Source organism: Enhydra lutris, unplaced genomic scaffold, assembly GCF_002288905.1.
Source record: "Enhydra lutris kenyoni isolate GAN:26980312 unplaced genomic scaffold, ASM228890v2 scaffoldscaffold2, whole genome shotgun sequence".
NCBI classification, from domain to species: Eukaryota; Metazoa; Chordata; class Mammalia; order Carnivora; family Mustelidae; genus Enhydra; species Enhydra lutris.
The window spans coordinates 66189434-66206204 of NW_019154086.1; the positions used below are offsets into that span (position 1 = coordinate 66189434).

Here is a 16771-nt window from a genome sequence, read left to right on the forward strand (position 1 = left end):
ATGTATTGTTCATATCAGGGACTAGAGGCAGATAGCCTCAGGCTGTGGCCTTGCACTGGAACCAAATGTTCCTCCACAGACAACTCACCGAGTTGCATCTCACTTGCATTCTTTCCGTCCAGAGACGGGAGGAAAGGATATTTCTGCTCTCTCATAAAGACTGCGAGAATATTTGCTCTTATATCAGTTTTCAAAATTGTAGCCTTAATATGGTTTTGACTCATTATTCTTAGAGTCGGACCTATATCCCAGCAATGCCATTTTCATGAACTGCAGCTGACAGCTCACTCTTTTGAAACACAAACTTGCCAAAGTTCTAAAAGCTTGCTGGACTAGAGAAGATAGAGGATGACATGGGGCAGAATGCCATAATCACATGCTGCCATCACGTTCTTGTGGGCAATTCATATGCCAGAATCAGCTTTATCGTAGGATTCAAAATTAGTCTTCGGGCACCCACATCAGTTCTTTGCAACCTTTATGTAAAAAAAACAATGAATGTGTCCAGTTCTCTGGCCTGAAGAATCTACTCACCTCTCTCTCCAGTATCACTGTGATAATACCAGACAGGCTTCTGCATTTGTCAGTGTCTCTAGAATGCCATGGAACTGCAGGATTTAATTGCCCACATTTCTCCTCCAGCTTCCCATGAGGCTGCTTCCTTTCTTCTATATTCAATCAGCCCTCAAGGATTCCTGAAACCCTCCTTACCTTTGGTGTCATGTCAGAGACTGGCCTTTCTGACTAACATGGTACTAAATCAGCTGTCAGCTTCACTTTGTCTCAAAGATTCTAGATTCATAAAATGTGATAGCCAGAAAGTGCCTCATGCAGCTCAATTCCCTTACTTTAGAGAGGACATGGTGATTGCTAAAGTGCTAGAGGCCGGTTAATTGTAGAGCCAGAATTAGAAATAAGATTTCTTGACTCTCCACTAAGGGCTATTTAGTGCAAGATGAGGTAAGAGCTCTGACTTTTTACCCAGGTAATCTGTAAAATATCTTTCCTTATTTTAACCCTCCACTATTTCAGCAGAGGGGATAGTATGGTGGCCATGCTATGCTGTGGTGATGACTTTTTGTTCTATAGATAACATCATAACTCCCCTTTCCAATCTCTCATAGCTTTGCATCCACGCTAGGGATCACTTCTCTCATCTTCTCTAAAAGACTGCACAACTCAGGATGACTGCTGTGTTACTTTTCTCAGGGCACAAGTCAGGTGCTACAAAAGGAGATGTCTCACAAAAAGGAATTTGTCACACTGCTCCTTCTTCATGATGCAAGGGTGAGGTGCAGCTGAATTTAAGAAACACATGAATGAAACAATATGATAATTATCTTTCTCTGATTGACTTGTTTCACTTAGCATAATACCCTCCAGTTCTATCCATGTCAACGTAAATGGTAAGTATTCATCCTTTCTGATGGCTGAGTAATATTCCACTGTAGATATATACCACATTTTCTTTATCCACTCATCTGTCAATGGACACCTCAGCTCCTTCCACAGTTTGGCTGTTGTGGACATTGCTGCTTAAAACAGTGCAGAAGATCATAGGAAAGGGGAGTGGTAAAACTGAATGGGAAGTAACCAGAGAGGAAGACAAACTATGAGAGATTCTTAACTATAGGAAGCAAACTGAGGATTCCTGTAGGGGAGTTAGTTGGGGGGATGGGGTAACTGAGTGATAGGCATTAAGGAGGACACATGATGTGATGAGCACTGGGTGTTATATGCAACTGATGAATTATTGAACTCTACCTCTGTAACTAATGATGTACTATATATTGGCTAATTGAATTTAAATAAAAAAGAAAGAAGGAAATGAGAATGTAAAAAAAAAAAAAAAGAAAAGAAAAGAAAAAGACTCGAGATGTCTCTACCAAGGTTCCTGCATTCATTTATTTCTCATTGTAGCAACAGGATAAACAGGTGTAATTTCATGTTTAATGAGTTACAAATGGTAGTAAGCCCAGGAACCTTGAGCATATCTATAATGCAAATAAAAAATTTTTCTTAGCGTGGATTTTAACTTTAGATGATCTGAGAATAGCCGCTCCAGGCCCCAAATACCATGACTAATGTGCAAAATGCATTTTTATCACCCAAAGTACTTACAAACCTAAAAATAAAATATTTGAATTCAAATACTTTAACCAAATTGGAAATACAAACAATATACCAAGAATCACCTTCAGCTGTCTGTTCTCCAAGCAAAAGGCCAAAAAACAAAACCATGAACAAAACTAATCCAGAAAAGAGAAGTTCATCCAGAAAAACTAAAATGCCCATCAAAATCACATCTCTTCTTCTGATTCTTGTTCTCGTTCAGCATTTTTCAGGAGTCCAACTTCTGAGGGGCAGAACCTCTGAAGTCGAGATTTAACCAACCTGAGGAGAATGAAAGGTATCTCATGTTATGCTGTTTAAGAAAAAACCAGAACAACGTCTATCTATAATACAACAAACTCCCAATTATCTGTGCAAATGGGAGAGGCGATCCAAAAGAGAAAATCACTTTTATTTGGCTTTGGAGCTACCTGAAAACTTTTTGTGGATTGAAACAGGGTATAAGTAAATAAGTAAAATCAGTTTTTAAATGTACAACATGATTGTTCAGGTTTCAGAAAATGCCCAATCATTCATAGCTTTGATCATTTCTAAAACAAACAAGAGAATCTCTGGGCAGCAGCAAGCCAAGATGAAACCAAGTTCAGCTGAGAGCTTTTCCATCAAGTCCGCACCTAGGTATGTATTGCAAAAAGGAGTCCTCTCTTGGAAAGTGTATAGAGGCATCTCCTTCCCCGTGTCAAGCCCCATGTCCAGTCCTTCCCAACGTGTGCCTTCAGAGGAGTGATTTTGTGCAGGCCACGGACTGCTCAATTGCATGTGGTCGATGGTCCGTGTGTGATCCATGGTGAACTAGGAAGTTGGAAGAGGTGCCCTCCCCCAATGTGATTGTTTTCATAGATTAAGAGATCTGTAGGTCTGGGGGAAATCAGAGTATCATTTTTGACCCTGGAAGATACGAAGGTTCTTATTCCCAGAAACTCAGCAGACTCTCCACTTCTCTGATGTAATAAAATCTAAGCAAAGCTTTCCAGTGCATAATTATTCGTAAAGACACAGTATTACGACCATATTGATAGAACACAGTTAAATTCCAGAAGTACATAGGAATGTACAAACAAATTTGATACACCAAGTCATCACAATCATTCTCATTTTGTGAAAAACTTCACCAGCCTATCTGCATCCCTTATCTTCTGCCTCTCTTTTTCCAGTGAAGGTCTGGCCTTCCCCCATAAATATGCAGTGACTTTATTGTGCTCTGGATCCTATGGGAATATAAGCTTCGTAAGAGCAAAGACTATCTTATTTAGTGCCCTACCACTAGCCAGAGCCTAGACCAACTGGTGCATAACAGTGGCTCAACACACATCTGACAAATCAATGGCCTTCAGAGCAATCTGCCAGGAGTCCACATCACTCACTTATTCATAGAGGTTAATTCTTCAGTCACTTTCAACTCAGCATTAACTCCTCCAATATATAACAACTGAGTAGTACCAGTAACAACTATTGACTCATCAAGATCAAGGAAACCAATTGAAATAATTTGCCTTGATTATTAATTGACTACTGACATTGCTTCTGATGTCCTCAGCTCTTCAAGGCATTGTACTCATGAAATACTAATAGGCTTAAACAATTTGAAGGCGGTAACAGTGTTTGTGTCATATCTCAGATCCACATGGTTATCTCTACATTGCACAACCTCAATACATGCTCAACAAAATGGATTAACTGTTAATTCAGTAATTAGATACATTCCTGATGGCTCATGTGGAAATTAAAACAAACATATGGTTACTTATTACAAATTAATTGTTAACACAGGCCCTTCCTGTTTCCCACTCCTCCTTCATGGGTGACTCTTTCTGTTTCCCACGTCTCCCTCCTGGGTTGTGTCTGCTGTTACTATAAGCTCCCAAGCTGAGACATGTTCAGGCTCTGTCTGCACCCTGTAGACCTGGGTATTGGCACATGCATAAATGGGTGCTGGAGACAGATTAAAGGCTGGAATGATAAATAGGAAGTGCAAATAATTGCTAGTTCCTGGAATGATGTTAGTCCAGGATACTAAGGTTAGCATGAGTGAGTCTGAGGTTGTGCTCCCATAGGTTTTCTTCAATTAATAAGAGAAAGAGCAGAACTGACACTCTGGGTGTACTTCCAGAGTCCATCTGGAAATCAAACTTCCAGAAGGCAAACTGTCATATTCCTGGGATTTGGACATCTCTATTTTGTTCTTCAAAATGAGTCACCTGGATTATTGCTTAGGAAACCAACCTGAACGTGGGCGTACTTCTCTACCCATAGAAAGGGGCTTTTGAAATATTTCTATGAACAGTAGTGTTTAAATATGAAATACAGTAGAATATCTAACAAAATTTCCAAACAGGTCAGTCTCTCTTACAAATTGTTATTTCAGAACTGCAGGTATGGGGCTGAATGAGGCAATCTTTGAACCATTATTCTGGAAAGCTGGGAAGTACAACTTCATTTTTCTGAGATTTGGGGGGTTGTGGTTCCATAACCTAGTTTTGTTTCCATCATGGTCTTTGCACTTTGTCAAACAAATTCTGATATAATGTCCTAAAAATCCATCACCTGTGACTGACTTAGAAACTACTCCGGTCAAATCCTGAAAAATAGATTGTCAAAACTCCTTATGATTATACAACTGAATTAGCCTGCCATGTGACCTCACTGAAAGTCAGTACTGAATCTTCATTATATTTTTTAGGTTCTTGCTTAAGTTTATATCAATATACCTCACAACATGAGCTCTTGTTTTTATATTTCCAAGAGCATTATGAGAGCAAGACTGAAAAGCATCTGAAACATGATTTCCAAACAAACAAAGCCCATATTCATGTAACTCTGAAGCAGATCTATTAAAACAGTAAATAAATGTTTATTGAGTACCTACTCATTAAATGGAATGCCATTTGACAACATCCCAAGATCTGTGCAAAACATGAAAAGGGTATTTTCCTCAAGCTGCTACAATCTAGCTAACAGGTAAGGCTGACATGAGCTAACAGTAAAGATAGATTGCGATTACAAAAAAGGGTAGTAGTGACTAATGTGCTAGAAAACTCATGAAAGGAGATGAGTCTAGAACAGTCACAAAGTTTTCATAGAAGAGATAAGCATTTAATTTGAATATGCCGGGTAGAGGGGACTAAGTGGTCAAAAAGGTAAAGGCTGAGGAAGTCAACATGGACTTTCTGGTTTCTAGAAAACTGTAAGTGGATAAGAGAGGTCTGAAGCTTTTTGAAACAGGAAGAGACAGTAGTCTTCTTTTGACTCTGGAAGGGAGCTGACATGAGCTAGAGAGGCTCCTTGAATGTTGCCATTATTCTTGGAGGCTTCCCAGCCCCTAAAGAGATGAGGCCCAGATGTCAGCCTAGAACAACAGAGGAAGAAGCCAAGTTTCACTCAGTGGCAGAGCCAGTCTTACCAACCATGTGCATGCTTTGGAGGAATGAAATAGGACTAATAGAAATCAGTCAATGAGAAGCTAGAATCTCCTAGTACCCAAAGCACTTAGACCTCTAGAAGGAGGTATATACAGATCAAAGTAAGCTGACCCAAAGCCTAGCAGAGACATCTGGAGCTAAACAAGGAAATGGTTCTCTTACTTAGAGACCCAGCACCAAAGCTGCTTCAGCAGTGAAGCTCAAAGAAGCACAAGGCAAGAGAGGTGACCTGGGAGAGAAGAGTAGAAAGCTAGTTTTTGAAGAGGCTGAGACCCCACTGAGCCTAAAAGCAGTTACCACATTTTAGGAATCCAGAGAACCTACTAGACATATACTGCCCAATATGCTAGACACTATGCATTTACAGATATTTAAGTTAATTAATATTAATGTGACATTAGGCACATGCCAAGTGCTCAGAAACCACAGTCAAGTAGCTCATGGTCACCAAAATGAAGACTGCAGATATAGAACATTTAGGTCAGTGCTGAAGTCTGAAGAATTAAGTGTGGATCCTGCATGCCTAGTAGTTGGAACTAGCCAGACCCATTATGACTTGGTATTAGCTACCTTAAAGACAGGAATCATGTTCAGCTCCTTCTGTTTCTTTTCATCCTTCAAGCTAAGGCTTAATTCTCAACTGCGAGGAAGCCTCCTCTGGGCTCCAACAGTACTTTCTTCTACTATTTCCACCTACTGCACTGTATTTAAATTGTCTATCTCTGGTGACTAACCTAACATAATAAAAATAATAATAAAAAATAAAAATAAATTGTCTTTCTCTCTTCCTTAGGGTCTATACATTATGTCTTTTGTGATACAGAAGGAGGAGGAGGGGAGGAAAACAAGAAAAGTAACAAAAAGAACAAGATCAACAAGAAGAAGAATAACCTCCGCTGTGCCCTCGTTATGTCCTAAGCAGTGTAAACACCTATCTCATTTAGGTACTGTTATTATTCCCATTTTGTAAACAATAAAACTGAGACTTAATGTGGTTGCATAATTTGTCCAAAGTCATATAGCTGATAGGTGGCAGACCTAGAAATACATATTTTATCAATCTGTTCTATTGTTCTTCATCCACTGTGAGACATTGTATTGGGGTCTAAAAATATGATTTTTCTTTTTTATGATAATAAATTTTCTTTTTAAAAAATATGATTTTTCAACTGACTCTTACTTTTAGAAATATTAAAGCAAATGTCAAATTAATCATATACTCAAATTTAATGGGAGACATAAATTTTGGTCAAAAAATGACACCAAGCTTGTGAATTGCTATGATTAATGTACATGTGAGCAAGTGGAGGGCTCCCTGAAGGTATGGAGAGGACCATCTGGAAAAGGAGACAGCATATGCAAAGAGACAAAGGCACAAAAAAGTGTGTTGAAAGGTGACCCACAGGTCAAAGACACAGCTGAGACACAGTTGAATGAGTCTAACTTTAAACCAGCATTTATTCTTTCAAGGGGGACTTTCTGGGTTTGCAGATAATTTTCTGCTGCATTACCCTGTCTTGTGGAATACTAAGGAATGGAGTCCCCCTTCAAATCTAAAGTTCAATACTTTTGAGTCTTGATGATCATATACCAAGAAATAGAACTTACATGAACAAAAAAATCACTAACTTACCAAGTGACAAAGGCATAAATCATTCCAACAACAACAATGTTTAATGCATAATGCCAACAAAAGCATATGGTAAGAAACATGATGTTGTCATGATCCATTGCATCCCATGCAGGAGCTCCACTGGGGGGATAAAGGACAAAACCAATCTGTAATTTAAAACAAAAAACATATATTAAAATAATCAGCCGCATTCCCAAAGAGAGTATATTTCAAAATGTTTGGTTCTAAGATTAATCTTAACTAAGGTAACTCCAGTTATCTGAGATGTTACAGATAAGACATTAGGTCTTACTGCCTGCTTTAGTAATACAGATAGCATCTACCAGGCCACAATTTTGAAAAAAAAAAAAAAAGTGTTAAGGGCATTTGAAGAGCAATTTTCAAAATATAAATAGTAATCATCTCTGTGGGTTAGTGGACTTTCAGAGAATGTGCCAGGTTTCTAAGCTGTGCAGTTTCACTCAGTTATTTCAAAATTGGAGTACAAAGAGGTTTGTAAATAAATAAATGCTCACAGCTAACATTATATTCAGTGATCAAAGATTGAAAGCTTTTCCCCTAAGATCAGCAACAAAAGGAGGGTGTTGGATTCACCACTTTTATTCAACATTGTCCTAAAAATTTCTAGCCAAAAATTAGTCAAGTAAAATAAAAGGCATCCAGATTATAAAGGAAGAAGTGAAACTATCTATATTCACAGATGATATGATCTTATATATAGAAAACCCTAAAGAATACACACACACACACACACACACACACACACATCCATTGGAGCTAATAAATGAATTCAGCACACTTGCAGGACACAAAATCAACACACGAATTCAGTTGTATTTCTATACACGTCTAATGAACAACACAAAAATTAAATTAAGAAAACAATGTTACCTACAATAGCACTGAAAAAAATAAAATACTTAGGAATAAATTTAATCAAAGAGGTTTAAGACTTGTACACTGAAAATTGCAAAACATTGTTGAAAATTTTAAGACCTAAATGGAAATACATCTCATGTTCATGGACTGGATGATTTAATATTGTTAAGATGGCAATAACACCCAAAGCAATCTACAAATTCAGTGCAATCTCCATCAAAATCCCCATGGTCTCCTTAATGCCCATCCCCACTCACCTCCCCTTCCTCGATCCTCAGAGGGCACGTGATGTGATGAGCACTGGGTGTTATATGCAACTGATGAATCACTAAACACTATATCAAACACTAATGATGTACTATACACTGGCTAATTGAATTCAAATTTTTAAAAAATCCCAATGGTCTTTTTTTACCGAAATGGAAAGCTGATCCTAAAAATCATATGTAATTACCATGAACCCAGAATAGCCAAAACAACCTCAAAAAATAAAAACAAAGTTGTAAGACCCATGCTTATGAATTTCAAAACTTATTATAAAAACTGCAGTAATCAAAATAGTGTGGTATAGACATCATGAAATACAGATTGATGAGATAGAACTGAGACTCCAGAAATAAATCTATATGTCTGTAGCAAATTCATTTTGACAAGAGTTCCAAGGCCATTCAGTGGGTAACTCGGTAGTCTCTACAACAGTGCTGGGACAACTGGATATCCACATGCAAAAGAATGGATCTGGACCCTTGTCTCACACTCCATATAAAAATTAACTCAAAACAGATCAAAGACGAAATATAAAACTAGGGGTGCCTGGGTGGCTCAGTGGGTTAAAGCCTCTGCCTTCGGCTAGGGTCATGATCCCAGCATCCTGGGATCGAGTCCCACATCGGGCTTTCCGCTCAGCGGGGAGACTGCTTCCCCTTCTGTCTCTCTGCCTGCCTCTCTGCCTACTTGTGATCTCTGTCTGTCAAACAAACAAATAAAATCTTTTAAATAAATAAATAAATAAATAAATAATACTCTCAGGAGAAAACATAAGAGGAAAGCTTCATGCCCTGGGATTGGGGATTTCTTCTTAGATCCTACACCAAAAATACAATCAACCAAACAAAAAGTAGATAAATTGGACTTCACAAAAATTAAATAACTTTTGTACATCAAAGGACACTATCAAGAAAATGAAAAGAGAGCCCACAGCGTGGGATAAAATACTGCTGTGTCATATATCTGATAAGGAATTAATCTTTACAATATATAAAGACCTCCTACAACTCAACAGCTAAAAGACAAAAAACAAATATTTTTAAGTGAACAAATGAGTCGAAGAGACATTCCTCCAAAGAATGTATGCAAGTGGTAAATAAACTCATGAAAAGATGATGAACATTGTCACTTATTATAGATATGCAAATCAAAACCATAAGGAGATACCACTTCACACTCACTAGGATGGTAAAAATAATAAATAACAAGTTTTAGTAAGAATATGGAGAAATTAGAATCCTTGTAAATTGCTGGTAGGAATAGAAAATGGTGCAGTCACTGTAGAAAACAACTGGTCAGTTTCTCAAAAAGTTAAATGCAGCATTAATTATCATATCACCTGGTGATACCATTCCCAAGCATATACTCAAAAGAACTGAAAACAAATATTCAAACAAAAATTTATAAACAAATGTTCATAGCAGCATTACTCATAGCAGTCAAAAGTTGAAAACAACCCAAATTGTCTGTCAACTGATGATGAATAAACAAAATGTGGTATATCAATATCATGGAATATTGAACCATAAAGTCATGATGCACTAATATGTGATATAACATGGATGAATCTTGTAAACATTATGTTAAGGGAAAGAAGGCAGACACAAAAGGTCACATATTGTATGATTCTATTTACATGAAATATCAAGAATACATAAATTCATAGAAAGAAAAAGCAAATTAGTGGTTATCAGGGGTTGGGAGGAGAGCGAAAGAGAAGGATTGCTTCAGAGTTCCAGGGTTTTCTTCTGGGGTGATGAAAATGTTTCAGAACTGAATAGCAGTGATACTTGTACAATATTGTGAATGTCCTTAAATGGCACTGAATTATATACTCTAAAATAGTTAATTCTGTTATGTAAATTTTATCCTAACCAAAAACAAGATAGAGAGAGAGAGGGAAGAATGATGGACAGATGGCGGGATGGTGAATGGACATAGGTCAGGTCTCTAGAACTAAATAAAATATAATACCAAGATAATTACAAGGATAATTGTATGAATGTCCACTGGCTAAAAAGAACGGTAACTGTCAGTTACAGTGGTTGGGAGTTTCCTGACAATGGCCTTTAAATGACGTATTATTACCCCCACTTTAATGTACTATTGTCTTCATCATTCAGGTGAGAAAATTGGGTGGTTTTATAATTTGCCTAGGATCACACATCTAATAAATGAAATTTTACAGGAACAACAACAAAAAAAAGCATTTAGTCCATAGTTATGAGTGAAACTTTAATTCCATTTCTGTTTGAAATTTCACATAACCTGATTAAATTAGGAAAAAATAAGACTTGGGTCTTAATCACTTGTTCCTATTTCCCATTCTAAAGAATTCTCTTTGTACCACCCAATATATGTATCACTAGGTGTGGGGCACCTTAACCTCATTCATGCACATAAACTTCACAATAATTCTCAGTCCTCATCATAACCCCAAGAATAAGATATCATTATCTTCATTCCCCTCATGCCCTCCTTTTGAAGCAACTTATGAAAGGTAACAAAGAAATTGTGTCAAGTAAGTTTCTTTAAGGGAGAGTTGAGTGTAATGAACTATGGACCAGCTCCCCAGTTCTTACCTACTGGTCCCACCGATGTCCTTCCAATGCCATCCACCCATCTATCCCTGCTTGGGGAGTGATTTGCTACAGCTCCCAGAGGTAGAGGTTAGCAGTTGTTGTGAGTTATGTTGTGTGCCTCCAAAAGGATATGTTGATGTCCTAACACTTGGTGCCTGTGAATGTGACATTATTTGGAAATAAAGTCTCTGCAGATGTCATCAACTCGAGATGAGGTCATAGTGTTTTAGAACTGGCCCTAAATCCAATGACCGGTATCCTTATTATGGAAGGCCATGTAAAGACACAGGTACACAGAAAAACACAGGCGTGACTCTGGAGGCAGAGGTAGAAGTTACGCTTCCATAAGCCAAGTTATGTCAAGGATTGCTGGCAGCTCTCAAGGAGAGAGGCATCGCACAGATTCTGCCTGTGGGCCCCCAACACACTGACACCTTGATTTCTAGACTTCTGGCCTCCAGAAGAGTGAAAGAATAAATTTCCACTTGAAATATAGAATCAGCCACTACTCTCTCATTGGGTATCCTAATTTGCTTCCTAATGTAAAATTCTAACCAAAAAAAAAAAAGGTCTGAAAAAGATTTTTTTTCTTGCTGTATCTTCTATGGCATTCCTGAATATCTGGTTTTGACTAGTTCAATATCACATTTAAAATGTAAATAATTATCTTCCCTAATACACAACAAGCCAGGGGCCCATTTCCCATAGGTTAAAGATAGAATTTCCTGGTGTATTATGTCTTATGCTCCAATCACTTATTTTAACACTATTAGTCTTAAACAAGTGTATGATCTATCATACCAGACTTCAGACCATTACTGCTTAGTTGGGTCTTTTTAACATCTCTGAATGAACTTTTATCTTTTCTTTTTTTTTTTTTTCCAGTGTTCCGAGATTCAGAACTTTTATCTTTCTTAAAGACAAAACAAAGCTGCATTTACTTTAGGCTCAGGATCTGGGAAGTCATGGGAGGAGTCCCTGGGGCATTAATGAGGGGTGGGTGATGCATCAGATACTGTTCAAAGTAATGGGAAGTAAAGACAACAGAAGTTATCTTCCTCCTGCATGAAACAGTGATGGGGAGGAACTTGGAAATGACAAAGTGCAAAAATGAGCTTTAAAAATACTCTCCCACAGGGGTGTCTGGGTGACTCAGTTGGTTAAGCATCCGACTCCTGATTTTGGCTCAGATCGTGATCTTGAAGTTGTGAGATTGAGTCTTCCATCCCGCCAGTACCTCTAGTCTGGGCTCGGTGCTCAGTGGGGAATCTGCCTGAGATTTTCTCTCTCTCTCCCTCTCCATCGCCCCTCCCCCTCCCCCATTCATTCTCTCTCTCTCTCTCTCTCTCTCTCTCTGCCTTTCTCTCTCTCTCTCTCTCTTGCTCTCTCAAATAAATAAATAAATCTTAAAAAATAAAAGTATTTTCCCACAAAGAGTCTCAGATAAACCATGTTTCATGGAATGAATGGGCCTGAAGGATATCTTTTTCTTTTTTAAATTGCATGATATGGATAGGTTTTCAAAGAGAGCAAAATGGAGTCCCTCATGACAAGCAGGAGCTAGGCAGTATGGCGGGGACCCCAGAACTGATAGCGAGTAGAACCAGAGGAGGTCTGCAGGGACCCAAAACCAATTAAATCCCTTTAAAAAGGGAAGGATTTTGGCAGCAAACTGTCAGACTCTTCAGATATTAATCCCTCTCTGTCTCACCATTTTAAAAAGGCAGCTGCCATGGAAGGCTCTGCCCAGCGGATCTCCAAACAGAACCGAGATCCTTCACTGCTTGAACATAAGCAGTTAAGTGCGGAGAGCTGACACGGACCAAACCGAGGTCGACAGAGGCCTTATCTCAACTGTGTGCCCACAGACTGACATCAAGTTTGGTTCTTTAATCTCCTACACCCTTTTGTTATCTTGCTTGTTGTGTGATTTGTCTTGTCCTGCTTTGTGTGCTGTGTAACAAGCCAAGTTTAATCTCACGGTGAAATGTCATCAAGTTTGGAATCCCGAACCTGCTTTATCATTGCGATTTAACTTTGCTTCATGATTGAATAAAGCTGACATTGTGGAAAGACACAACTCCTGTGTGTGCCTTCATAGTGTGCTCATGACAGTCTCTGAGAAAACATACCTGACTGTAATGAGCTTCGGGAAAGAAACCATTCTTAAAGATTGGGAGCATAGTTCTCTTGAAATTTGCCTATTACCCCATCATTTACGTATGAGTTATTAAAAAATGGCCAATCTGAACATTTGCCTCACTCATTTCCCAACTCCTTTATAGTTCCAAGAATCTAGGTGTGCTAATCTGTCTACATATTGTTTATGCACTAGTATTAACCACCTGTGGACAAGTAGAGAGAGAAAAAATATGGTGAAAAGCAATTCACGATGTCCTATTATTAGCTTATGACAGAGTTTTGGCCATAAACATTCATTTACCACACATAACATCAAAATAAAAGCAGAATAAATTCATCTACGTCTCCAGACATTTTTGTTTCAGAGGAATCTGAGGGTGGAGAGAGGTACTACAGCTAAACCTTCATTTCCTGCCAGTGTGTGTGTTTGTACTGGTATTAAATGTTCATTTTTCTTTAAGCCGCCAAACGTTATTTAGTCTAGCCACCAGGTAAAAAAGGAAACTAGTCTAGACATACTCATAGATGGAAAAGATTTTTAAATAGTCACAGATTTATGCCCAAAGATTTTTTAACCCCATAGCTCTTTCCTAGAAAAGCTTTTGGTAAAATGTGAAAACATTATTTCTCTGGTCTCAGTTGTGACAGCCCATGCTTCTTCCCTCAGATTCTTAATAAATCATTAATTATTAATGGAACACTAATAGCTTGCAAATCCCTGCGATAACCTCATCCCAAGTTTCTGCTTTCTGATGACGAAATATCTCCTCTAAGAAGTCATCCCCTATTAAACCACATTTGCCTTTCATCTCAGGATTTCCTTATATCTATATGTGCATATTAGAGTATGATTTACCAGTGTCTATAAAATATAAGTTCACTAATTGGAATATATGTTTTTGACAACACGCCAAGCTTAGGTAGTCAACAGAGTAAAATGGAAAGAGCCCGGGACTTGGGGTCAACCAGACCCACATTTAGATGCTAGTTCCATTACTGTGTGAGTCTGGGATAGTCACATTGTCTCCTGGAGTCCTATCCATAAATTTGGGATGATAATACCTAACTTCCAAGTCACTGTGAGGACAAAATTGAAACAACATGTATGAAATAGTCCTGTAGGGTCCTTGGCACATCATTGTTTCTCAATAATTAGTCATTTCCTCTCCTTTCTGCTTTTCATGTATTTCTCAAGCCCATTATTCATTAGGCTGTAAATTGCATTAGCATTAGCACCTGCTGCCCACAACAAGCAATGGCCCAGAATTCCTACATTATGGATATCCAGGTGTGTGAGGAAGATGGCCACACCCCACTTACTTTCCAGCCGCTCTATCAGCACTCCCACTAGGGCCTCTGGTCTACTCAAAGAAACATCACCTCTCAAAGACCCACATTCTCCCTACAGGTGGCACATCAGAAGGAAGTCCCTGATTCTGGATCAAAATACCCCATTAAAGAGAGAAGAGTACAGATGGAAACACCAGATGCCTTCACTGGAGGCCCCGACTCACCTGCCAAAACCAGCTCCCCTGAAGCAGGATAAAGCTTGTCCGAAGAAGTTCCACAGTGACATTGGTCCGTATGAAGAGCTCCAAGAAGGCAATCAGGCCTGCCACAAAGACAGCCAAGACCAGCAGCTGGTGCACAAAGATGTCCAGCATTTCCCGGCCATGAGTGTGATTGTACAAGACAAAAGCTGATAGAGAGGGAAGAAACAGTTTCTCTTATTCAGTGAAACCAAGGGACATCTACCATTTCTCTGTCAGAGAGTGAGCACAACCAGGGGGAGAAGCAGTCTCCTTGCTGAGCAAGGAGCCTGATGGCAGGACTCAATCCCAGCACCCTGGAATCATGACCTGAGCTGAAAGCAGAAGCTTAACCCACTGAGTCACCCAGGCCTCCCAACATCACTACCTCTTAAGAATAAGGATCAATCATTCCTTTTCCCTTTCCTTGTCTAACATATCATACTTTTTTAACTAACTATATTTCAAAGCATCTTCTATGCAGGAGGATGAATAGTAAGGGTGATGGGACAGGAGAAAGAGTTAGGGTGAACACACAGATGAATGAAACAGAACCTAGCCTGAAGGAATTCAGTCCATTGGAGTAAGCAAATACATATATGTACAAATCATAAGAGAGGACTTTGCTAGGTATGAAAAGATGCTCTGGAAGCTCCCAAGAAGTAGTAACTACCTATATTTTTTAATCCCATGAACAGATTCCAGCTTTATCTTCAACCTTTTCATGTAGATGAGGAGGAAAAGATGTTCACCCAAAATATGGTAACACCCTGAAATACTGAGAATCTTGCTGTTGGTTTTTGATGCCCATATTTTAGCTAGCCTTTGTTTTCAGAGAGGGGTTGGCAAAAGTCCTTATATTCAGATATGGGAGGGAAGGTGATCAGTTAGGAAATGGCCCCTTCTGATAATCTGGGGCCTTTTAGTTCTTTTTTTTTTTAAGATTTTATTTATTTATTTGACAGACAGTGAGAAGGAACACAAGCAGGGGGAGTGGGAGAGAGAGAAACAGGCTTCTTGCTGAGCAGGGAGCCCAACGAGGGGCTTGATCCCAGGACCCTGAGATCATGACCTGAGTTGAAGGCAGATGTTTAACAACTGAGACACCCAGGTACCCCATGGGCTTTTTTAGTTCCATAATTAATCTATTCCTTAAAAATACAATAAATGAAAACAAGTTACTAAACACCTATTTTCCCTACACAGTAAGAGGGACATCAACTGAATAAAAAGTATTTTTCATTAACCTTTCAAAAATAGGACCTCCTATTTTTAGTGACTGATTTTTGACTCCACTTATCATGTAATGGTGAAGCTTCATTATATCAATATGAAAATAGCTAGTTAGCAGGTTAGTAGGTTGCTGTGAGTGGTCTCCTTGTTTCAAGATACTCATGCTACGGGGTGCCTGGGTGGCTCAGTGGGTTAAAGCCTCTGCCTTCGGCTCAGGTCATGATCCCAGGGTCCTGGGATGGAGCCCTGCATGGGGCTTTCTGCTTAGTGGGGAGTCTGCTTCCTCCTCTCTCTCTCTCTCTCTGCCTGCCTCTCTGCCTGCTTGTGATTTCTGTCTGTCAAATAAATAAATAAAATCTTTAAAAAAAAAAAAAAAGATACTCATGCTTCACTACCCTGAACTCAGTTTCCCTTGTTAAAACAGAAATAATAATTTTCTCCAGGATAACCTAGAGATAAATAACCATGGCAGCTGGTTCTTTAAGAATGATCTGAAATGTGAATAAAGCACATCAAATGATGGTGCTTTTCTTATTTTACCGTATGAGTCAGTAGGGAGGGAAAATCCTTGGCATCCTATGCAGGACATCTGACGATCTCCCCATGGCCCAACCAGATGGCTCAATTGATCAAGGAGGCACCAAGACACTAAAGGAATATTATTGTACAGGCCTAGATAAGTGTCCAAGGATAGTGAAACAGGAACATACTCACTTATACTTACCCTCCACGAATAAGCCATTCGACAACATTAACTTGGTTAAGGAGGTGGGAAGTGAACTGATGATAAAACACAAGATGTTCGCCACACCCAGCAGCCCAAAGAAGAAATACATGGTGAAATGATGCCAGCTCAAGAGTTCGACCCACTGGCCCTCTTTATAGTCATATAAGGCTAAGTGGGGCCCACCAGGAATAAACTGCTCCCCGAGCATGCCTGCAAAGGAAGATATC

At 38.9% G+C, this 16771-nt stretch overlaps 1 protein-coding gene across 1 annotated transcript in view; it reads right to left on the reverse strand.

Moving 5' to 3' along the window:
* Nucleotides 1-1899: 1899 nt before the first annotated feature.
* LOC111150779 (transmembrane protein 45A) overlaps nucleotides 1900-16771 on the reverse strand; it is a 65066-nt gene continuing 50194 nt past the window's right edge. Inside the window, exons 3-6 of the mRNA XM_022508379.1 lie at nucleotides 16542-16754; nucleotides 14570-14754; nucleotides 7186-7331; nucleotides 1900-2394 (exon numbers count right to left, since the gene is read on the reverse strand). Coding sequence (XP_022364087.1) covers nucleotides 2301-2394; nucleotides 7186-7331; nucleotides 14570-14754; nucleotides 16542-16754 — 638 coding nt within the window. The 3' untranslated portion in view covers nucleotides 1900-2300. The remainder of the gene's footprint in view (nucleotides 2395-7185; nucleotides 7332-14569; nucleotides 14755-16541; nucleotides 16755-16771) is intronic.